This window comes from Lolium rigidum, chromosome 4, assembly GCF_022539505.1.
Source record: "Lolium rigidum isolate FL_2022 chromosome 4, APGP_CSIRO_Lrig_0.1, whole genome shotgun sequence".
NCBI classification, from domain to species: domain Eukaryota; kingdom Viridiplantae; phylum Streptophyta; class Magnoliopsida; order Poales; family Poaceae; genus Lolium; species Lolium rigidum.
The window spans coordinates 268,464,063-268,485,787 of NC_061511.1; the positions used below are offsets into that span (position 1 = coordinate 268,464,063).

The 21,725-nt window shown below is 48.1% G+C and overlaps 1 protein-coding gene and 1 pseudogene across 1 annotated transcript; both read right to left on the minus strand.

Annotated features, from left to right (window-relative positions):
- Positions 1-5,961: 5,961 nt before the first annotated feature.
- On the minus strand, positions 5,962-18,996 carry LOC124648754 (leucine-rich repeat protein 1-like). The gene is made up of 6 exons (XM_047188463.1): positions 18,776-18,996; positions 18,528-18,599; positions 18,282-18,425; positions 18,044-18,115; positions 17,888-17,959; positions 5,962-6,251 (listed from the first exon to the last, which is right to left on the minus strand). Exons 1-6 carry the CDS (start codon positions 18,994-18,996, stop codon positions 6,191-6,193), a joined length of 642 nt encoding a protein of 213 aa, XP_047044419.1. The 3' UTR covers positions 5,962-6,190.
- On the minus strand, positions 6,342-7,373 carry LOC124707681 (annotated as a pseudogene).
- Positions 18,997-21,725: the final 2,729 nt, after the last annotated feature.

Genomic DNA, 21,725 nt, shown 5'->3' on the forward strand with positions numbered 1-21,725 from the left:
CGGCGAGAAGACACCCCAATTGATGAATCTGGGAAGTCACAAAAGCCTTCCTTAAAATTTGTGAGAAACTACTTTGCAACTGTAAGAATGTAAATTGATTAGTTCCAAGACGGTTTTTGAAAACTTGGATGATGTAGGTGGAGAGTTTGGCATGATACAGTGGCTGTGGCCCTGAGCAGTCGCGCTGCCCACACCATTCTTTTACCACTGTTCGTACTTCAGAGTTTACACTGCCACGTCAAATGTTTCTCTCCATTAAGAGTACATTCTCCTTTCTATAGGATGCACGATATTGGGCACCCAGGATAGGGTTCTAAGAATTGATTCGATAGCGAGAACCTAACAACAAAAAATAGTGGTTGTACAATCAACAAATTAATTATCAAGTTGTACAGAATCCAGGTACTGCCAAGCAGACTAATCATCGAACAATGATAGTTCCCATAGCGAGTCCATCACATCACGAAATTTGAATTTGAGGCTTGAATATGGTGTTTTGTGAACACCGGTCAGACGACTAACTATAATTTGGTTCAGCAAAATATTATATGTAAAGATACCTAACAAACATGATGTAGCATGAACAAACTTAAACTGAAAAAATAGCATGGTTCGAAGACAAAAGATGAATGTAATACTTGGAAACCTAGTGTTGCAGTGGATGAAAGAAAGTTCAGTTGAAGTTGATTCATCTACCTTGAAGAACTAATCCAGCATGAAGTTTTGTCATTCAATTTCCCCCCTTCTCGGCTCATGGTTTTTAGTCTGTACATCTCTGTTGCCTTGGCATGCTCTTGGGGCCGAGATACTATTTCTACGTGGCGGCGATTAACGGTTGTTAAAAGACTACAGTTTAATGCATGCATCCATGGTATAAATATACTTCCACCAATATAGTGTGCCAATTCAATTGTCATCAGAATATGCAATGCTAGCTGGCTCATTGAGTTATTTTGTGCATCATAGTTAGGAGCAGGACTAGCTGTGCTTATGACCGACAGTCTTGCTCCTGTGTTTGGAACACCAGTAGCAGAACAATTTTTGTATTGCATAAAGTTCCCATGCCCTCATTCTGAATGTAACAGCAACAGGTCACATATGTTTTCTAGCACTGTATAGGTAGGTAAGTGGGTGGACTGCAGATCTCGAGCATGAACGGGTCGACTAGAAACAAACAACCAAGACAAGGAAATTCGAGCCTGGCAATTTGGGCGGGATTGGGCCGCCACTTCACGGCGAGGAGGTGCCCCAGGGAGCCAGGGGGCACCCCAACCACTAGTAAGCATTGTTCGTGATCCGGAAAGATACACGCGGGTGACTCAAAAACAACATTATTTTGGATATTGCTTGGCAGGGTCGTTTTGGAACCCTAGAACACAAAAAAACTTGTGAAGCGAAGGCCGATGCTTAGTTTTTTTTACGTCCATGCTTCACACCTCATTAATATTAGATACCATTTCTTTTTGAACACCACCTAATTTAGTTCAGGGCCTATAAAATGTAAGGAATTGTACCTATGAAACTGTTGTGCTGAAACAGTGAAATCTGCTCAAAGCGAACAGTGTGTTTCTAAAGGCACTAACTTGAAACTTTGGCAACACATCTGGTGCCACATATCATCGACAATATATCGTTGTACACCATAGTAATTTGGGCATACTGATTCGTTTGACGTAACTACGGGTATTTGAGTTCTAAATTGGATCAACATTTTTCTTACGTTGTCTTGCTTCATCAGTGACGTGCAACGCACCTGCAGTTTACTAGTCAACATAATTACTTAATTAGCACAAACTGTGTGACATAATAGAGATATCTGAAAGCATGCTACAGTGTGCTGGAGAAATCCCATGAAATGCAAGCATTTAGCTGCTGCAAGTCGGACAAAAGTCTAGGTGCCAGTAGTCTTCTACAAGCTAGGCATGGTGCCACTAGGTAACTTCAACACTTACAGAGATTCTTGGTAGTAGATGAGGTCAAAAGGGTCAGGAAACGAGAGGTCAGATGCTCGTTGTTGGCAGAAAATCGGAGGTCCCCCGTGAGTGCGTGGGCTCTTGAAGAGCTGAAGTTTACAAACTTGACTAATCCAGTTTGCACTTATCAGGGGCTTCAGTTTGACATTCACATTAGCCCCCGAAGAGAAACATTCACTTGCCACCACAACCACCATCTTCTCCAGCACCCGAGCTCTCTCTGCGATGAACTTGAGGAAAGCAACCTCACTCTTCGACCCTTGGAACTCATAGAAGAACACCTTCTTCAGCATCTGCACGACACATTTGATGGGACCGCCCTCCTGCAAGAACTTGAGATTGACCTTGCCAGTGGGCTCTTCAGCTCTTTTGGACTGCAAATGAAATGGGCCGGTGCATAAATATATGACTGAGGATATATCATGCAGCAGCAATTACTATAATCCTATTCAGGGTTTTTGTCCATGTCAGATATACAAGCACTGGTAATGCAAAATGCCCAATGCAGCAAATCTGCAAGTGGAGTTAAGTTAAACCAAATTTACCTTTTATCTACTGTAAGAGAAAAGAGATTTTACCTGGACATGGAGCGTCTGGAGATTTGGGAAACTTCTGAGGTAGCCAGGCACTTTCTTGAGAGCACTGCGCACTCCAAATTGCACCTCTATGGCCAAGATATTGACACTGGGGACAATTTTCTCCTTGGTGCCAGCCTGCAATGCACCCAAAATAGAAACTAGTTGAGATCAACATGAGTTTATGACATGTGTAGCTAGTGTGCTGCCTAATTAAGTACATACCACAGTGACAGTTTTGGTAATCTCGATGTCACTATCTCCTGGCTCATGGTATCCCAGCATACGCAGTTTGGGTGCATGGCCAATCTTGATCATGGAGGGGCGCAGCATACCCTTACTGCTGCTGTGCTCGCCAAAATTTGTCCACTGAATGAGCCTCTCCAGGCGAGGGGCATCCACCACATCGATGTCCTCCAAGTAGGTAAGGCCCAGCAGCAGGCACCGCAGGCTGTGACTGACCAGGCGGAGGCGCACTCCAGTCTGGCTTCCCGTGATGACGAGAGTCTCGAGAACAGGGCTTCTTTCGAGGATGAAGGCGAGGTCCCGGTCCTCCATGACAGTGAAGCAGAGGCCGAGCTCCAGGAGGTTGGGGAAGGTGGCGCGGCGCGGCACGGCGGCGGTGTCCGGGAGCCTCCAGACTCCGAGGTAGAGGCGGGTGAGGGAGGCGCAGCTGAAGAGCGTGGCGGGGAGGCGCAGGTCGACCGGCCAGGGGCGGTTGACAAAAATGAGTTCTTTGACGCCCTTGGCGGCGAGGACGTCGAGCCAGCGCGCCATTTCGCCCCGGTGCTCGTTCATGGTGGTGCGGGTGAGGTGGACGCAGTGGAAGGGCCCCGGGTGCGCCGCGAGGACCCGGGACACCGACGCGGTGACGGCGCGCGGGGAGGGGGCGCCCATGGCGTACGGCCCTCCCGCGCCGCAGTCCGGAAGCAGGTGGCTGTCGACAAGGGTGAGCGGCGCCGACAGCCAGACGGGGCGCCAGCGCGAGGAGAGCGCAGCGGTGCGCGCGGCGTCCTTGACGGGGAGGCGCGAGACGATGTTGCGGAGGACGTTCTCCGGCAGGCGGCTGATGCGGTCGACGCCTTGGTGGAAGCACAAGGCGGCGGAGGGCGAGGAAGCGGCGGAGGGGGAGACGGGCGGGCGAGGGAGGTAGTGGTATACCAAGTAGAGCATGAGGTTGGTTCCCAAGTCCAGCGTCCGGGGATCCAAGCCGTCGCGCTCTATGCCGGCCTGCATATCGCTCAGGTTGTGGCCGATGATAGGTTGCGGTTCCATTTCCATGGCCGCCGCCCGCCGGTGGAGGGGAGTACAGGGCAGCTGGGCGAAGGCGAGGATTTTGGATTGGCAACTAGGGAAGTGAGTGAGCAGGACCGTAGGGTTTCGAACCTTTGTTGCGAGCGAGTAGTTATTGGGCCAAATGTCTGTACCTGGCTTGCAGGCCCATGAAACACTTCCATCTCTCGATGCATTTCTGCCCGCGTTAAAATGTGATCAAGCTCTCCTTGTGTACACATCTCCACTAATCTCTATCTCCATCTCCACTAATAAAAAAATATAAAGAGAGGCAGATTCAACACATCTCAGCCGTTCAACCACGTGGATTTGATGGTTAAGATCGCTCCAACGTTGAGCAGCAAACTCATTGAGCGTTGAACCTTCTTATTAATTCCTTCTACGCTAATTGAGCCCCGTAACCTCCCCTTTCCCCCATGACATCATGTATGTCGTTCTCCTCCATTCGTCGTCTGTGCCTTCATCCACGTCGTCGCCCACACTCAAGTCGCCGCCCTCCACGCGTGCCCAGGGGCGGATCTGTATAGGGTGACCCTGATGCACATGCATCAACGTAAAAGGAAAAATTTAGTACTATTTGTGTGTTTATCAAGGTAAATGCAGGTTAGAGTAAGAAAAGTGCATCATAGAGGAAAAAATTCAACTAGCAAGGTTACAAGCTTGATAAGTGCATCAGGGAACTTTTCTTCCCAGCTCCGCCCTTGCGCGTGCCTATCAACGGCTGTGACTTCAGCCCCACTCCCTTCATTCCTCCACACTGGCACGACCACGGGGGACAGACCAGTTGCCGATACCGATGTGGGATGCACGTGCCCTCCACCGCCGCCATTGATGAACTCAGAAGCCAGCGATTAATTGCGCAGGGGATACAAAACCCCCTTGCGTTGTTTCTAGCACTTAGGACGCAAACTCGGCCGCCACGGTTGCACGACGACGACGATGCAAGCATATCTGCTGCCGCCTCCACTGCACCCACGCTAGCGAGAAAAATCAGGGGTGTGGAGCTCGGCTTTGTGTTCTGCAAGTATGTTTTCTATGTATCATTACTTCTTTTTCTACATGTATTGCAGAGAATGGATTTGTTAATAATGTTTCGATTATATATCAGTTCCAAATATGAACTTTTTTCTTGTAGAACCGTGAACTGGAGGAAGCCATCGCGGCGAGGGACGAGCCGGCGAAGGAGCGGCGAGGGACATGGCCCGCTACCACAACAACCTGGCGGCGGTGGCGGAGGAGGAGGTGGCGCGCGCGGAGGCGGGGGAGGAGCATGCGAGCGTGACAGCGGACGAGGAGCTGGCGCGCTTGGCGTGCATGAAGGCGGCGGAGGTGGCGGCCAGGAAGGTGAGCGCGACAGCGCTGAGAGTCCAATGGGACTTCACTCTGGTTGAGGCCATCGAACACCGCCGACGTCCGCGATGCAACGTGCTCGTCGCTCGGAAGCGCTCCGACGATGGCGCTGGCCCCTGAGGTCACGCCGACAGCCAACAGTAGGCCGCACAACTTCGAGTAACCCCTGCTATAGTAGGCTACGCGACGGCGAGTAGGTACAACAATTGTATTTTTAGGTTAACTCGACTAACCTTCTCTTTAAAGATGGTCTTTTTGGCCAATCAATAGTAATATGAGATTTTTCGCTTATCTCACTGCCCGGCGGAACTGGATACAACCAACGCGGACATGCGGTGCGACCGCGCAGACGCAAACGCGGCACATGTTTGGGTCATGTTTGCGTCGGGTCCCTGGGTCTAGATGCAGGCGCATTTTTCGATCGCACGGTCGCAAACGGTTGCTCCGCGGCTGTTTGCGTCTTGCCATATCATATCCCACAATCCAAATCCAAACACATTGCATCAGCTTTTAAGTTCAACGTTTTGCGAAGAAGAGAAGGTGCTTGCAAATGCTTTTGCTGCTAACAGCTTTTGTTTATTCAGAAGTGCACAACTAGCTGTACGTTGCTATCAGCTGCTAACGGTTAATTTGATCATGAGTATGTGTTCATGCATGCTGTCTCGTGCTTCAGATATCTGACTTGATCAGAGAATCATATTTCCAGTAGTACCGTGCGACAGAAACACAAAATGATCTACGATCCGGCAGGCAAAAAGGAAGGCAACGCATGGATTTCATATTTTCATTATGGAGGCTGATATTTACCTCTTGATCGTACGTACAAGGGATAGACACCCACCCTGCTGTAGCACATACACACAGACATAGCTAATTAAACCTCGCACACTGAATCCAGCTAGCTAGCTAGCTACATCGACCCTCCCAGCTAGCTCTGGTAGTAACCTTGGGCGCCGATTGACGGCTCACGTACGCTGGCCGCCGCCATGTCGATCTAGTCTAGCAGCCGTCGTCGTCCTGCTGCTGGCCGGGGCCGCGCAGGCGCGGGTTGTTGGCGAAGCTGCACGTACGCGGCAAACAAAATGGAGTGAGTATCGCTACAAACACCCGTGGCATTTGTCAGAAGAGAAAGCAGATTTGTACAGTAACAAACAAGTAAGCACCTGCTGGGAGGAAAGTTCTGAAACGCTCCAGATGTCGGGATGGTGCCGCAGAGGTCGTTGTTCGAGAGGTCCCTGCAGGAGGAAATGGAGGGGGCAATTTAGTGACGGCAGAACACCAGGGCGTCGTGCAATCAATGTGTTAGCACGGTGTAGAGAAATTCAGAGTCAAAAAACGAAACTAAATCATAATCATATGTACCGATCGATCATATAATTCAGATGTAATATATATGAACACTTGAGAAAATCGTGAGCTTACAGGAATCTCAGCGCGGACAGCTTCCCGAGCGACGCGGGTATCGGCCCCGAGATGCTGTTGTTGGACAGGTCCAGGCTGATGAGGTTACCCAGGTTGCCGAACTCTTCCGGGATGGTTCCCTGAATATTGCTCGCCCGAACCATCCTGGGACGCCAAAAAGATCGAGTCGGTCCTAGTGGCAGGAGCAATAGACAAGGCACGAAAAGCTGGAAGCACACGAAGCAAAGAAGAGGTACATGTGGGTCAGACAGAAGTGCTCACATGTCCCGTAGCTGGTCTAGCTTGGCGAGCTCCGGCGACAGTGGACCGGACAGGTTCGAATAGCCAAGCATTCTGAGGAAACAAGCAAATCAGAATTTGCAGTGAAAATTAGACGAATGACGAGGCTTCCGTGTTCCCAAAAACATAAAAACCACTAAGTTCATTCATACGCCGCCTTAAGCAGATACGATCAGTGCATGCCGACGGAAGCAATGCATGCAGATGATCCAAGCGGAAGATCGAAGGGAAGCAGATCGATGAGTGCGAACAATACTTACATGTGGGTGACTCGATTGTTGGCGTCGCAGATGATGTGGAACCAGGTGCAGGGGTCCGCCAGCGTCGGGTCCCAGCTCTGCAGCACGCCGTCGGGGTCCTGCAGCCCGATCCGAAAGGCCTGGAGCGCCACGGCGTCGGGGGACAGGCCCGCCACCGCCAGGGTCGAAGTGACCGCCGCGAGCAGGACGATCGCGATAACTCCGGCCACCGCGGGCGCCATGGGTGCAGTGCAGGGCAGGGCAGGGCAGGTGTTGCAAAACTTTTGCCGCGATGTGTGTTCCCTGAACTGGAGTCATGGCGTGGTTTGGCTGGGGGTTTTAAAGGGGGCGGGCGCGGGGGAGGGTACCGCCTTGTCAGTTGTTGCTACTGCTCTACGCGGAGCTTGGGAAGCAAAATTCCACATACGCTCATCTTGTTTTGTTTTTGTTTGGCCCACTAATAGTATGGCCGTCTTCTGTAACAGTCGGTCCGGAACAGCATGGTTGTTTCAAAAAAATCCACATATGTGCATCGTGCTTTCTTCGCCCACATGGTGTGTTCTAGCTAGAGGCTTCTTGCGGGGGTCTCGAGAAATGATAATTCGAAGAAAAAAAGATGTTGTGCATGACAGTAGATAGTAGAAGATTTTTATTTTTGCCAAAACAAAATATGCGGAAAAGGTGAGTTTTCGAGCATTTTGAATAAATGAGAAGTGTTAATTATGAATATGATTATTTGCATAGGTAACTCTCTGAAGCCTATTCCTCCTCTTTTAAAATCTCGCACTAGTAGCATCTGCCATCATATTTGTTTTTTCGTGAAAATGCAAAATATTTTCAGCTCATATGCATAATAACACATTTTTTTCTATTTGGAATTCAACTTTTATTTTTGAACAGGGGTAGATCCCAGAGGGACCTGGAAGCTTTCATTTCAGCGGTGGATCAACAATTACACATGGGACTAAAAGAAATAAAGAAATTTCAAACAAGTCCAAACATTTGACATTGAAGACCCTAGAAGATGAACTGAAAGTGAGATCAGGTCTAGCTCCATCTCCACCGCTTCTACGCACCGCAGCACAGACAAGCACCTCACCTCCAGGGACGAGACCACTTGGGGTGAGCCTTCTGAACTGGAGCAGAGGGGCCTTTGCATTGTCACCATTGCTTTTTTGCAGCAGTGGTACCCACTGTGTAGACAGCGGGACCGGGACCGGCTGGACGACATGTTAGAGGACCTTCTAGCGGCGGCTCGTCGTTTATCTTCGCATTCCAACGGTTGAGAAGCCCTAGATCTAGGGTTGTATCTTCAATTTTTATCATCCGTTGGGCATGTTGTGTTGTGGCCCCAGCAGACGTTTTTTTTTCATTTCATGCACTCTTAGCTTGTGAAATTTGTATGGATGTTGATAATTTATTTATAAAGCGGGGCGAAATCCTGTTTTGAGGAGGAAGTTAGCGGCCGGAGTGAACCTCATCGACGACTAGGGTGGGAGTGGTCGCCCTTCGACCATCTTGGACAAAATCTGAACAAGAGCCACTGTGGATGCACTCTCGGGAGCAGCTCCATCACTCCCCTGCCGTAGATGTGGCCTCCAGCAGATCAACATAGCAAGAACTCTCCCAATCTTGCCACCATAAGAGTAGAAAGGATAGATTTCTTACCTTGAACTCCAGCTCAGACCCGCCAGAATAACTAGCCTTATTGATGGAGCCGCCCACTACTTCTCTTCCCACCGCATCTAGCCTCATCCTCTGGAGCATCGCGACAACAAGAAGAAGAGGAAGCCGACATCGGACCTGGCTGGAGGGATTCCATGCAGTGCTCCCAGCAACACACTGAAGACTAGCACGAAGCCGAAACAAGCTAACCTTTAACTTACTGAGACTAATAATTACATTCCTAAGACCGGCGCCCATCTCAGGCTGGCTACTCCGGCGAGGAGGGTGTCAGATTGGCCCGACGCACTAGACGCGACTCCCAAACGGTGGGGAAGATAGGAGAGGTTTCGAGATGCGGTGGTCGTGGTCTTGTTTAATGAGGACGGTATTTGGAATTCAACTTAAGAATATGGCTACAAAAGAAACCTCACAACGATGGAGAACACCTATTCCACTCCACAAAGAATATGTCCATAGTATGATATCAAGCCTTTTTCAGGCAGTAGGAACTACTCGCAATCACTTTCCTCCATTTCTTATTATCGGTTTCGATACAGCCGCATTGAGAGGGGGTAGGACCCAGTCAACATTTTATTCCATTTCTTAGTGTCGGTTTCGTTATAGCCGGATTGAGAGGGGGTAGTATATGATCATCATTTTAATCCATTTGTTACCACCAGTTTAGATATAGCTAGGTTGTGAGAAGTAGGAACCGGCGATCATTTCCATCCATTTCTTGGCATCGATTTCGATATAGTCCAGTTAATAGCGAGTTGTCAAATTATTCTATCTAAAAAGGGAATATCCAGTGCTAAAAACTCCCACAAATTATTAGGTCTAGGAAAAGGTATTTCTAGGCAGTCTTTTCCCTTATTGATACATGTGGTGACTTTTTACTGTCAAATTATTCTATCTATTGTACTGAAATCCTAGGGCAACTTTTACGGACCGTCGGTTATGTCGTCATGTATGCCGATTGGTACCAACCGACCAGATGAATCATATCATTTTTTGTCTAGGTCACATACAGTTGGCCACCATTTGTCTAGATGATTTAGAGTCACCGGTTCGGCCTGTCTTAGTTGTCATCTAAAAAGTTTATCTATTATATCTTTTTAATCACAATAATTGTCTATCTTCTATATCAAGCACCCATGCTTTTTTATGGATATTGTGGATGTAAAATTGGACCCCCGTTGTGCCATCATGTGTTACGATATATAGAGTGTGCATTATCTGAAAAATAGTTGGCAATCTAGATCAGTCAAGAAGTGTACTTCTTTTATTAGAGTTATATGTGAGGGCAAGTTTTCGGGGGTGATTGAGAAAAAAGAAAGATGTACAGTATTATATGTACACATATATCCTCACGTAGCGACTCTTTGAAGCCTCACTTCCTCTCGTCTTAAAATTTTATTTAATGCATGGACATCTGTGTTTTATTGCTAAATGTGTACGCATAATCTGCGCATATGGATACCTAGCGGCTTTTCACGTTAGAAAAAAGAAGTCCAGTATGTACATTTTTTGTTTGATTCATTGATAGTTAGCCACCCACCTTTACCTACCAGTCCAGTATAGCATGATTACTGGTGAGTTGTTTTTTTTGGAGCAACCGGCAGGAGCACTGCCTTTTCATTAAGAAGAGGGAAATTTGGTCAGTTTATAAGGAAAACTGACCGAAAACCGTACAACCCAAACGCCACACACCGGCCCCGAGGCCGCGCACCACACAAGCCGACAACACTCCTGCCCTAGCAAGAGGCATCACTCAAAGAAAGCTTCCAGGAGCCGCCGCTCCGACATCCACACCGGTCCCGAGACCGCGCACACTGGCGAGAAACCGAAAAACAACCAAAACACAACACACCGGCCCCGAGGCCGCGCACGCTACGAGCCGACGACACTTCAGCCCAAGCAAGAAGGGACGACACTCAGAGGCGCAAGAGTTCGGAGCCGCCGCTCCGACGTCCACACCGGTCCCGAGACCGCGCATCCACCTAGCCGGCAAAGCAGCTGCCACGCAAAGCAAATCCAAACTTGCCTAGCGGAGTACCAGACCTCCAAGACAACGCCCCCAAGGGGGAGACGACGATGACGCCGACGATGCCCGCTCTAGCGAAAGCCAAAGCTCAGGTTTTCACCCGGAGAGTCTGAGACTTCACACGACGAGGGAGGTGAAGGAGCTCCTCGACAATGCCTCCAACGAGGGAAACGACGCCCGAGGACGCCGACATCGCCGGCACCAACCGAAGTGGATGCAGTGCTTTCGCGCGGAGTTCACCTAAACCCAAGTCGTTGAAGCCTATCCACGAAGGCGAAGAAGACGTGCCCGCGTCGCAACTCGCCATCGCCGCCTCCACCATGGCTGCAGGTGCCAGCGATGGCAACCTGCCATACGCAGTGGCCCACCAAAGCCGCCAGGTCGCCGATAAATCTGGGGCAGCTACCACACGACCACCGTGTCGAGGCAGCCCAAGATCCATCGACCTCCACGCAACCTCTGCGTCGAGGCACCACCCGGCAGCCGACCACCCAACCGCCACCGCGTTCCCGGGGCCGCCCCCGGCCTCCCCGCCTTCACCCGCGCCCAGACTCAGAAGCAAGGTAGGAGAGGACCACCACGGGCCAAGGCCGCCGCTGGCAGCCGCATGCCAGCGAGCAGACGCCGCAGCCGCCAGCGTCGAAGACGGCCGCCGGCCAGCCGGGAACAGGCAAACCGACGCGCCGGACCACCACCTGCCGTCAGGCGCACAAAACGCCCGGGGACGGCGCCGGCCGTAGCGCTGCCCACGCAGCCGCCAGGACCGGACGCAGAAGAAGAGAAATCCGGGGCCGCTGCCCCGGCGCACGCTGCCAGATCGAGCCCGAACTGGCCCAGATCTGGCCCATAGGGCCGAGCTCGAAGCAGACGGCCGCAGCGCCGGCCGCCGCACGCCGCTGCGCGAGATCGACGCCTCCACCTTGCTGCAGAGCAGCCGCGACGCGCCCCGGAGCCGCCGCCCCGGCCTCCCCACCCCTCGCCGGCAACGCCCCACACGGGCCGGCACAGCCTGCAGAGAGACCCCCACCCCCTTTGGAGATGGGGCCCGCCGCCACCGCGGCAGGCGCCAGCGGCAGCGGCGGAAGCGACGGCCGGACGGGAGGCTACTGGCGGCGCGCGGGGTTTCCGCCCCCGGCGTCGCCTGGGGAGCGACGCGAGGAGCGGTTTCTAGCTCACACGCAGTATGTGAGTTGTCTGTCTAGTTACATATACATTCAAGCCTAAGTAGAGTGATGTTTTTCTTGGAGCCGACATGATACTATATAGATGTAGACCAAGAACGTGTGTTGTTTGGAATAGAATTGACGATCCAGACGAGTCTTACCTCACAAATGAGATGATAAAGATAGGTAAGCATTAACCCTTTTTACTCTTTCAACCTGATCTCACATGAGTACTATGTGTCTATGTGCCTGCTGTATCTTTTTACCGGAAATGTGCACGGTTTGAGTTCGTATGAACAATGCATGTGATTGTGAAGTTTAATTGTGTCACTGAAAACTGGCTTAATGGTGTGAATCATAGGTTCAAGCTACTTATTAGTAAGAGCGATTGCTGTTATTTGATCATTTTGGCTATGTAGAAATGATAAGATTTTTTACAATAAAAAATGCTTCTTTTATGCAGCTAATCTATCGATGCACGGCTATGCTCCATTCGTGGTCACCTCTACAGCGTGTGGAGGATCGCGATCTCTTTACAGAATGTGTCTACATAATTGAACGATACGGCGAGGGATATTTTTCTCAACATGGATGAAAACGTGATCTACGGATTGGCCCTTTTACGCGTTAGGCTATTTTACTTTCGGTTGTGCTTGATTAGAACTTTAGTCTGTTTTATGTTTGCAACTTGTGGTTTGGTATGGCGGTGTGCATCTTGGATATCCAGATGCCGGATGTAATGCTTCAATTTCAAGTAACAAAACATCCATTATCGAAAAACTAAAAGCTGGCTATTTACCTACCTCGATGTTCTCACCACCGATTTTGATGTAGACTGGTTTTCGGTGAGTGCGTTGTACTGTTATACATGCATGGTACCAAAAATTGGGGCTAGTTTGTCCAAAACCGTGGATTAAAATTATGTTGTCGTGCATGGGCTATCTAGGAAGCGGATACAATGGTTTTCCAGTATATCGGTATCGCATATTGCTTGAATACGGTCCAATACATATGGGATATACATATTGACTAGTTTTTTTTATTAGAAACAAAAAACATACATGTGGGATACTTTAGCGATATGTTCATGATATCAAATAGGGGATGATAAAGTGTCCAAACATCACAGATTATACTCTTCGACGTCGTTGAAATGAAGTTGCAGCAGTTGAAGATTAATAGGAACAAGTTTACGGTGCATTCCATGTTTTTTTATCACTTATGAAGAATAACATTATTTCTGTATATACATTTTTGAAAAATCAATGTATCACGGTATGCCTGTATTGCTTATCAGAAACGTATCCAAGTATCTGTGCTTCCTAGTGGGCTTTCATGCATGAGATCGATATTGTTGGCCCATAACATGGATAGTATTTGAATAAGACAGGAAATTTCTAGGTTGTAAGAATTGAGATGTGCACACACATATTTGAAACAACTATATTGCTACTTGATAGAATTGATGTCCTTTGAGATTAATCCATCCATGTACATATATTTTTCTAATACATATTAACAGCTTATTTATTGACCTAATAGTCTGAGCAATGCAATCTGCATAATTCACCAGTATAACATGGTCTTATCAGGTGGTTTCTGGATTTTTAGAGTATTCTATCGGAATGGTAGGTTCGGAAACTATAGCTAATTCCTGAATAGATGTACTAGGCATCTTTTGGTTTGATGAACTAGGTATATCCTTCATGGGAAAGATATTCTCGAAGAAAGTTGTATCACTCGACTCCATGATTGTACGCACATGTATGTCGGATATCTCAGATTTTACTATCAAGAATCTATTGCCGATGTTATGAAACACATAGCCTCAAAAACATAGTCCACTGTTTTTGGTCCAAGCTTGCGCTTCTTGAGAATTGACACATTGACTTTTGCCAAACAACTCCAAGACCATAGATAAGAGAGTTTTAAGCTTTTCTTGTCCCATTTTTCGAATGGAGTTATTTCTTTGTTCTTTCTGAGAATTCGGTTTAGGACATGACATGCAGTCAATATCGCCTCCCACACCATGCCTTCGAGAGACCCGATGTTTCTAACATGGCCTTAACCAAATCAATTAAAGTATGGTTCTTTCTTTCAGTCAACCCATTTGACTGAGGTGAGTAGGTAGGCGTCCTCTCATAGATTATACCATGTTCCGCACAAAATGAATCGAATTCATTAGAAAAATACTGTCCACCATGGTTAGACCTAAGCCGCTTGATCTTTCGATCTAGTTGGTTTTCTATTTCAGCTTTATAGACGTTGAAGAAATGTAGACCCTCGTCTTTTAATTTTAGGAGATACACATAACAATATCTAGTAGAGTCATCAATCATCGTCCTTAAATATTTCTTTCCACCTTTTTTCAACACACCATTCATCTCACAGAGATCTGAATGTATGAGTTCCAGAGGTGCCAAATTTCTTACCTCCGCAGTCGTATGAAACTTGCGAGGTTGCTTAGCTTGAAGCCTTGAACACACACTTGACACTTAGAACCCTTAACAATAGTGAAACTCAGGATTAAATTCAGTTTAGCGCATGATACTACAACCAAAATTAACATGACAAAGACGTGAATGCAAAACATTTGTCTCAATATCACTGCAAATATGATTAAAAACTTAAATCCAAATGTTTTACAAAGATAAGCGGAACACATCTCCGCACTCACAACATTTACCAACAAAATTTCCAAACTTGGACACAACAAATTTATTTGACTCAAAAACTATCTTGTAGCCATATCGACACAAGAGAGATCCGCTAACAAGATTTTTATTGATGGAGCGAACATGATACACGATTTTTTTACCAAAGTGAACTTCAGATCGACCATACCAACACCATGAACAATAGAATGCGAGCCATTTCCCATCAACACGGAGGAAGTCCTTGCAAATTAATGAGAAGAAAACATAGAGATATAAGTACAAACATGTACATTGGCACGTGTGTCAATTCACCATTCCGGAGAATGACATAATAAAAAGACTGTAAGAAATATACCGTACTTAGCATCGTTCATCTCAGTATCTCCAATGATAACATTGGTGGTCTTGCCTCCCTTCCCTTGTTGACGCTTGTCAAAGTAGTTTGGGAAATTGGGAGCATAATGATTAGAATCACCCAGACGAGGAATACTCCATTTTTTATCAATCTTCTTCTTGAAGTTGGTAGACTGCGAGGTTTTGTTTTTTCCATCAAATTTTCCTTTGTCATCTTACTTGTTCTTGTTCTTGGACCTGTAGGATTGAAAATTCTTCATTTGTACCAAGTTCGCACTAGAACCTCCCTCACACTTCGAGCACGTATGTCTTTTGCTCTCGCCTTTTCTTCCACGTCAAGAAAACCAATGAGGTTCGTAGTGGAGAACTCTTGTCTCTTGTGTTTCAGAGAAGTAGAAAAATTCCTCCATGAAGGAGGAAGCTTGGCAATGATTTCTCCGGCAATAGACTTGTCCGATAACACAGTTAAACTATTCAAGTTCCTTAGCAATGGACTGTATCTCATGAGCCTGCTCAACGATGGAGCGCTCATCGGTCATCTTGAAGTCATAAAATTGCACCATGACATAGAGTTCACTGCCCGCATCCGAGACCCCAAACTTGGCCTCAATTGCGTCTCACAACCCGTAGTAATGGACAAATACGAGTGAACAATGTTCTCGCCAAGAATGGTGATGATAGAACCCCTCAGAAGGGTGTCAGTGTCCTCAAAAGCTTTCTCCTCGATGGGAGTAAGCTCTCTTGTAGGCTTGCCCTCAATCGCATCAAATCATCTCATGGTTGTAAGCCAGAGAATGGCATCAAATCATATCATGGTTGTAAGCCAGAGAATCGTTGTTGACCAGACCTTGGATACAAGATCTCAACCGTCTTGAGGAGCTTGTCGAAGAGGTCCAGGACACCCTCAAATAGGTGCGGCTGGTGGAACCTTTGTCACTTACGACCTAGAATATTGTGTCACAGAGCAGAAGCGTACCTGTTTTAATGGTACTTTGGGCTCTAGAAAAGTAGGACATGCATATAGAGACTCGTATACTATTTGTTTATTTCTTATATAGACGTATTTTGGGTGCTAATTTGTGTAAGTTACACCGATTAATAGATGGCCGATTAAATCAATTAATTGTCCGAATTCTGATTATTCACTACTCTCGAGCGAAACGAGCAGTTAACGATTACCGTTTTTCTTACCATTGGTATGTACTGATGGGTGATTTAGTCAAATTTTCACCATTGTCATTCATAAACTCATCTCATTTCCCCGCCCCACAGAACAAGCTTGGTTTTGAGTTGATTCCAACCGTTCCAGATATCACATTCCGAGGACTCGTATCCCACAATCCAAATCCAAACACATTGCCTCAGTTTCTAAGTTCAACCGTGATTGCTCCGGTGTCCCCCCTTGAGCTCCATGGTTCTAAAACATTGGAGCTGCTTCAGGTTTTTTATTTTGATCCGTGGAGTTGCTCCAGCTTTTGGTACAAATACGCGTAGTTGCTTCAGATTTTGGTACAAATACGTGGAGTTGGTTCCGCAAAACACAAAAACATGGATTTGTTGTTTATTTACGTCCCACTGCCACCGATAAATGATCAAAATGTTACGCATGTTTTATCTTTCTCCTCTCATCTCTCAGGCATGTTTCCCCATGCTCAGACTCTCCCCGAGTTATCTTCACCCTAGCGTGATTCACGCCTGCCGCCACCAAATCGAGGCCGCCGGCAAACGAATGAACTTATCTTCAGCCGAAGTCAAACTTGTCTAAATCATTCTTGCTGCCGCGCAAATCGAGTTGTAGCTTGTTGCCGCCGCTGCCATTAACTTGTTGTGACCGCCTCAACCAACTTCGTCGTGGGTGAGGCGGCGCGCGGCGTAGTGGTGGCGACAGCAAGCTCCTGGCGGTGGCGGCAGCGAGCTACAACTCGATTTGCGCGGCGGCGAGAACGAATCGGACAAGTTTAACTTCAGTTGAAGGTACGTCGACTCGTTCGCCGGAGTCCATGATTCAGTAGCGACAAATGTAAATCATGTTGCGATGAAGTCAAATCAGTAGCAGTCGGATATAAATTACGGCGCTCCGTGTTTTTTATATTTGTGTACCAAAATCTAGAGCATAACTTTTCAAATCCGTCTCCACCTCTTGAGCGCGTTTCAAGATTTCTAATTATCTGGTGTTTGGGAACGTCACGGCAGTGCCGCGTGGTTCAGCGCCGCCGCCATAGCCATCCTCAACGTCGTGGGCAGGCCAACTCCACCGCCAGGAAATACTTCGCCACGGGCCAGATGGACATCCAGCCAAAGATTTAAGGTTCCAGTATGCCCTGCATTTTTATATTTCACGAATTAAACTTCACGTAATTTTACCAAAAGCTGGAGCAGCTCCAACTTCTCAGAATCGTGGAGCTAGGGGGGGACACCGGAGCACACCCCAAGTTCAACGTTTTCTGTATGAGAGAAGGTGCTTGCAAATGCTTCTGCTGTTAACAAGTTTTGTTCATTCAGAAGAGCACAGATGTACGTTACTGCCAGCTGCTAACAGTTTATTTGATCACGAGAATGTGTTCATGCATGCTTGTACAAGAGATAGACACCCACCCTGCTGTGGCAGCTCTTGGTAATTATCCTGGACGCCGACTGACACTTATTCACGCTAGCCGATAGCTGCCAACTCGATCTAGCAGTCGGCTCCCTGCTGCTGGCCGGGGATTCGCAGGCGCGGGTTGCCGGCGAAGCTGCACGCGGCAAACAAAATGGAGTGAGTATTGCTTATTAGGTATGACCATTTCTGAGCCGAGCATCCCCAACCCAGGGTACGAACACCCGTGGCATTTCTCAGAACAGGAAGCAGAGTTGTAACAAACAAGTACCAGTACCTGCTGGGAGGAAGGTTCTGAAACGGTCCGGAAGTCGGGATCGTGCCGCAGAGATCGTTGTTCCAGAGGTCCCTGCAAGAGAAAACGTAGGGGGTCGATTAGTCACGTTCACTGGTTCAGAGATCTCTGCTACAGAGACTCTGCGACACAACTTACAAAATTTCCAGCTGAGACAGTCCGGTCAGCTCCATCGGAATCGGCCCGGTCAAACGGTTCTGATATAGCCTCCTGCCGTCATGCAAACAATGTGTAAGCACGGTATAGAGAAGTTCAGAGTCAAAAAAAAATTTAAAAAATATTACTGTTATACTGTATAATAAAACGAAACTAAGTCATAAGCCTATGTTCTGATCAGATGTAACACACGAACACTTGAAAAAAATCATCAGCTTACATGAATTTCAGGGCGGAGAGTTTCCCAAGCGACGCGGGTATCGGCCCTGAGATGTTGTTGTTGTACACGTCCAGGCTGATCAGGTTACCCAGGTCGCTGAACTGTTCCGGGATCGTTCCCTGAATATTGTTGTCCCCAACCCTCCTGAGACGCCAAAAAAGAGTCAGTCCTACTGCAGAAGTAACTGACACAGCACCAAAAGTTGCAAGCAAAGAGATGGGTGTGGGTTAGAAGAGAAGTGCTCACATGTACTGTAGCTGGTCTATCTTGGCGAGCTCCGGCGACAGTGGACCGGACAGGTTCAGATAGCCAAGCTCTCTGTTTAAGAAAAAAGGCCATGGATCAGCAGATCTAGTCAGTCTAGTAGTCTCAAGACGATGAACGTAGTTCAACGTTCGAACAAGGACGGTGCATACGAAGGGAAACAATAGATGCAGTGCAGATGATCCAAGCGGAAGAAGCGAAGCAGATCGATCAGGGCGAGCAATACTTACATGTGGGTGACTCGATTGTTGGCGTCGCAGATGATGTGTGACCAGCTGCAGAGGTCAACCAGCTCCGAGTCCCAGCTCTGCAGCTCGCCGTCGGGGTCCTCCAGCCCGCTCCGAAAGGCCTGGAGCGCCACGGCGTCGGGGGACGGGTCCGCCACCGCCAGGGTCGACGCGGCCGCCACGAGGAGGACGATCGCGAGAACTCTGGCCACCGCGGGCGCCATGGTTGCAGTGCAGGGCAGGTGGCGCGGTGGTCTGAATCTGCAGCCTGGGTATTGGGTGCCTTCTCTGAACTGGTGTCATGGCTGGGGTTTTTTAAGCGGGAGGGCGCGGGGAGGGGGTGGTGGGTACCGCCTTGTCAGCTACCAGTGCTCTACGTGGAGCTAGGGAAAAAAGTTTGCCCAGAAAACAACAAGCAAAATTCCACATATGTGCATCGCGTTTTGTCTTTGTTTGGCTCACTAATAGAGTAGTAGTTTGGCCATTTTTCCACATATATGCATATTCTGTAACCGTCGATCCGGAATAGCATGGTTGTTCGCACATATACATTTACATCTTGCTTGTAAACGTAGTGGTTATCCAATTTTGTAGTATTCCCTGCAAAAAAAAAAAAAACTATGTATCGAAAGCTGGGACTTTTTGCTGGAGACATGATGTTGTGCATGATAGTATAGTAGTGGACGATAGCAAATTCTTATTTTCAGCACTTTTGAGTAGATGAAAAGTGTTAATTATGCATGTATATTTGCATACCTAATTCTCTAAACTCTACCCTTTCTCTTTTAAAATCACACGGCAGTAGCATATGTGATCTGTCATCATATTTATTTTTCTTGGAAATGCACACATTTTCAGCTCATATATATAATGTCACAGTTCTTTTCTACTTGGAATTCAAATTTAGAACATTGCTGCAAAGGGACATATTCCTTGTGGGATGGAATAGATGTTCTCTTCGTCACTGCGGCCGCATCGATCCAGGCGGTGGCGGACCCGTCCCACAAGGAATATGTCCATAGCATGATAAGAAGCCTTTCTGAGGCAGTAGGAACAACTGCCCATCATTTTCCTCCATTTCTGTTGCGGTCAGAAACCCACCGGCGAGCAGCGACGGGCAACACAGTAGAGCCGGGAGGCTCCCAGGACTGCGGCTGGCCCTGGTCCCTCGAGCGACGGCCCGCAAAGATTCGGCACGCACGTCCGATGCTGATGCAAGGGCGTGCCACCTGACCTATACCTGGTCAGAAAGGTGATGGATTTGCCTCGCTTAGTTTCTCGCATGGCATACACGTAAACATTAAATACGAGCCTCGATCGGCTCTCGGAGTTGTCCCGTGAATCGGCTCAAGGAGCCGATCCACCCATGATTCGTACGAGGTGTACGATCACATGGTGGTCCTGCTTGATCAATACAAAGCTAAAACGACCTACTACGATTTAGGGTTTTCACCACATAATCGGAACATCCTACGCGTGATTGAGTCTGGCGGCCACGCACGGTGATCATAAACCGACCCTAGACAAGGCCTAAAAACCAACATGAAGTTGATCCCGGAACATCTTGTCTAGGGCTAGCAAACTACACCCTACGTGCCTCTGGATCCTTCAACCCGTTTGTAAGGCCTAACTATGCGGATATTAAACTAATCCTTGAAGAACAAGGAGCAATCATAACGGATTGGATCTACTAAATAATGATCAAGCGAGGTGCCGCCCTTACACCTAAGATAGGTGTAAGGGCGGCTAGACGTCTAGGGGTTGCACGGACGAAAGCATATGATACGATGAAACAATGCTAACCCTAACACATCTATGATAACTACATTGCTCGCCATCAACAAGGCTTCAGCACGAGCAACGCATGAACAGCGAATAAACTTGTACTGCCTAGATCGCAAGATGCGATCTAGGCAGCATGATGCTTACCCGCAAGAAACCCTCGAGACAAGGGAGTTGGCGATGCGCCTAGATTGGTTTGTGGTGAAAGTGATTGTTGTTTATTCCAGAAACCCTAGATACATATTTATAGTCCGTAGACTTTCTAACGTGGGAGTAATCCCAACCGTGCACGAGCCAAACTCTATCTAACCGACACGTACCCTACTATATTTACAGATACACGGGCAAACTAGCCCAAACTTTGTATACAAGGCCGATTCATGTATTCCTTCCATGTTTATTCTTCAAGCCCATCTTAATCACGGCCCACCTCTGATCCGGTTAAATTCTGGTGATAACACATGCCCCCCTGGTTTTGGAAATGACAATTCCAAAATCACTCTGCTTTTTCTTCGTCGGGTCATGTCGTGGCAGAGCAGAACCGTCGCAGTATCCTTCATCATGATGCCTTGCCTTCACAACTTCTTTGCAAGATTTGATAGCTTTAACATCACTCCCTCGGAAACCGTAATGGCACTAAATCTCCACTATACCCCCCTTATTTAACTGTGCCGAACAGTTCGCCACTTCATCCCTTTGCTCTGTTCTGACCATCGGCACCTAAAAACCCTCTTTCCCTGTAGCAATGTCTTCCTCTTCCTCCATCTCATCAGGCCTCTCTTTCCAATCTTCTTCCTCGAGCGTGCAGGAGTGGAACTTTGACCACGTGCCAGATGGCCCACCCGAGGCACTCGTCGGGTCAGATGGTGACTTACCTCTGACCGATGGGGAGGACGACCTCCAGTTCCTCATTGAAGGGGAGCTGAAGAGCGAGAGCGAAGACGACCTCCACTCCTGGGCGAACTCCACCTCCTCCGGCGAGGAGGAGGAAGAAGAAGAAGCGGAGGAAAAGGAGGAAGAGGAGGAGGATGATTCCTCCTCCTCCGCTGGGTATCCGCCGGCGAAGCGCTTCCGCGCCTGGGCGGACAGCGAGGACGATGATGATGACGAGGAAGAAGAGGCTCCGGCCGAGGGCTGGGGCAGCAGTGACGAGGAACTCTCCGGAAGCAGC

Bases quoted from the DNA above. Each gene is read 5' to 3' on its own strand.
- LOC124648754 (XM_047188463.1), bottom strand. From the start codon at position 18,996: ATGGCGCCCGCGGTGGCCAGAGTTCTCGCGATCGTCCTCCTCGTGGCG. The intron at 18,116-18,281 runs GTAAGCTGATGA...GCATGACGGCAG, and splicing joins CTCTCCGCCCTGAAATTCAT to GAGGCTATATCAGAACCGTT. The intron at 17,960-18,043 runs GTAAGTTGTGTC...TTTCTCTTGCAG, and splicing joins CTGTCTCAGCTGGAAATTTT to GGACCTCTGGAACAACGATC.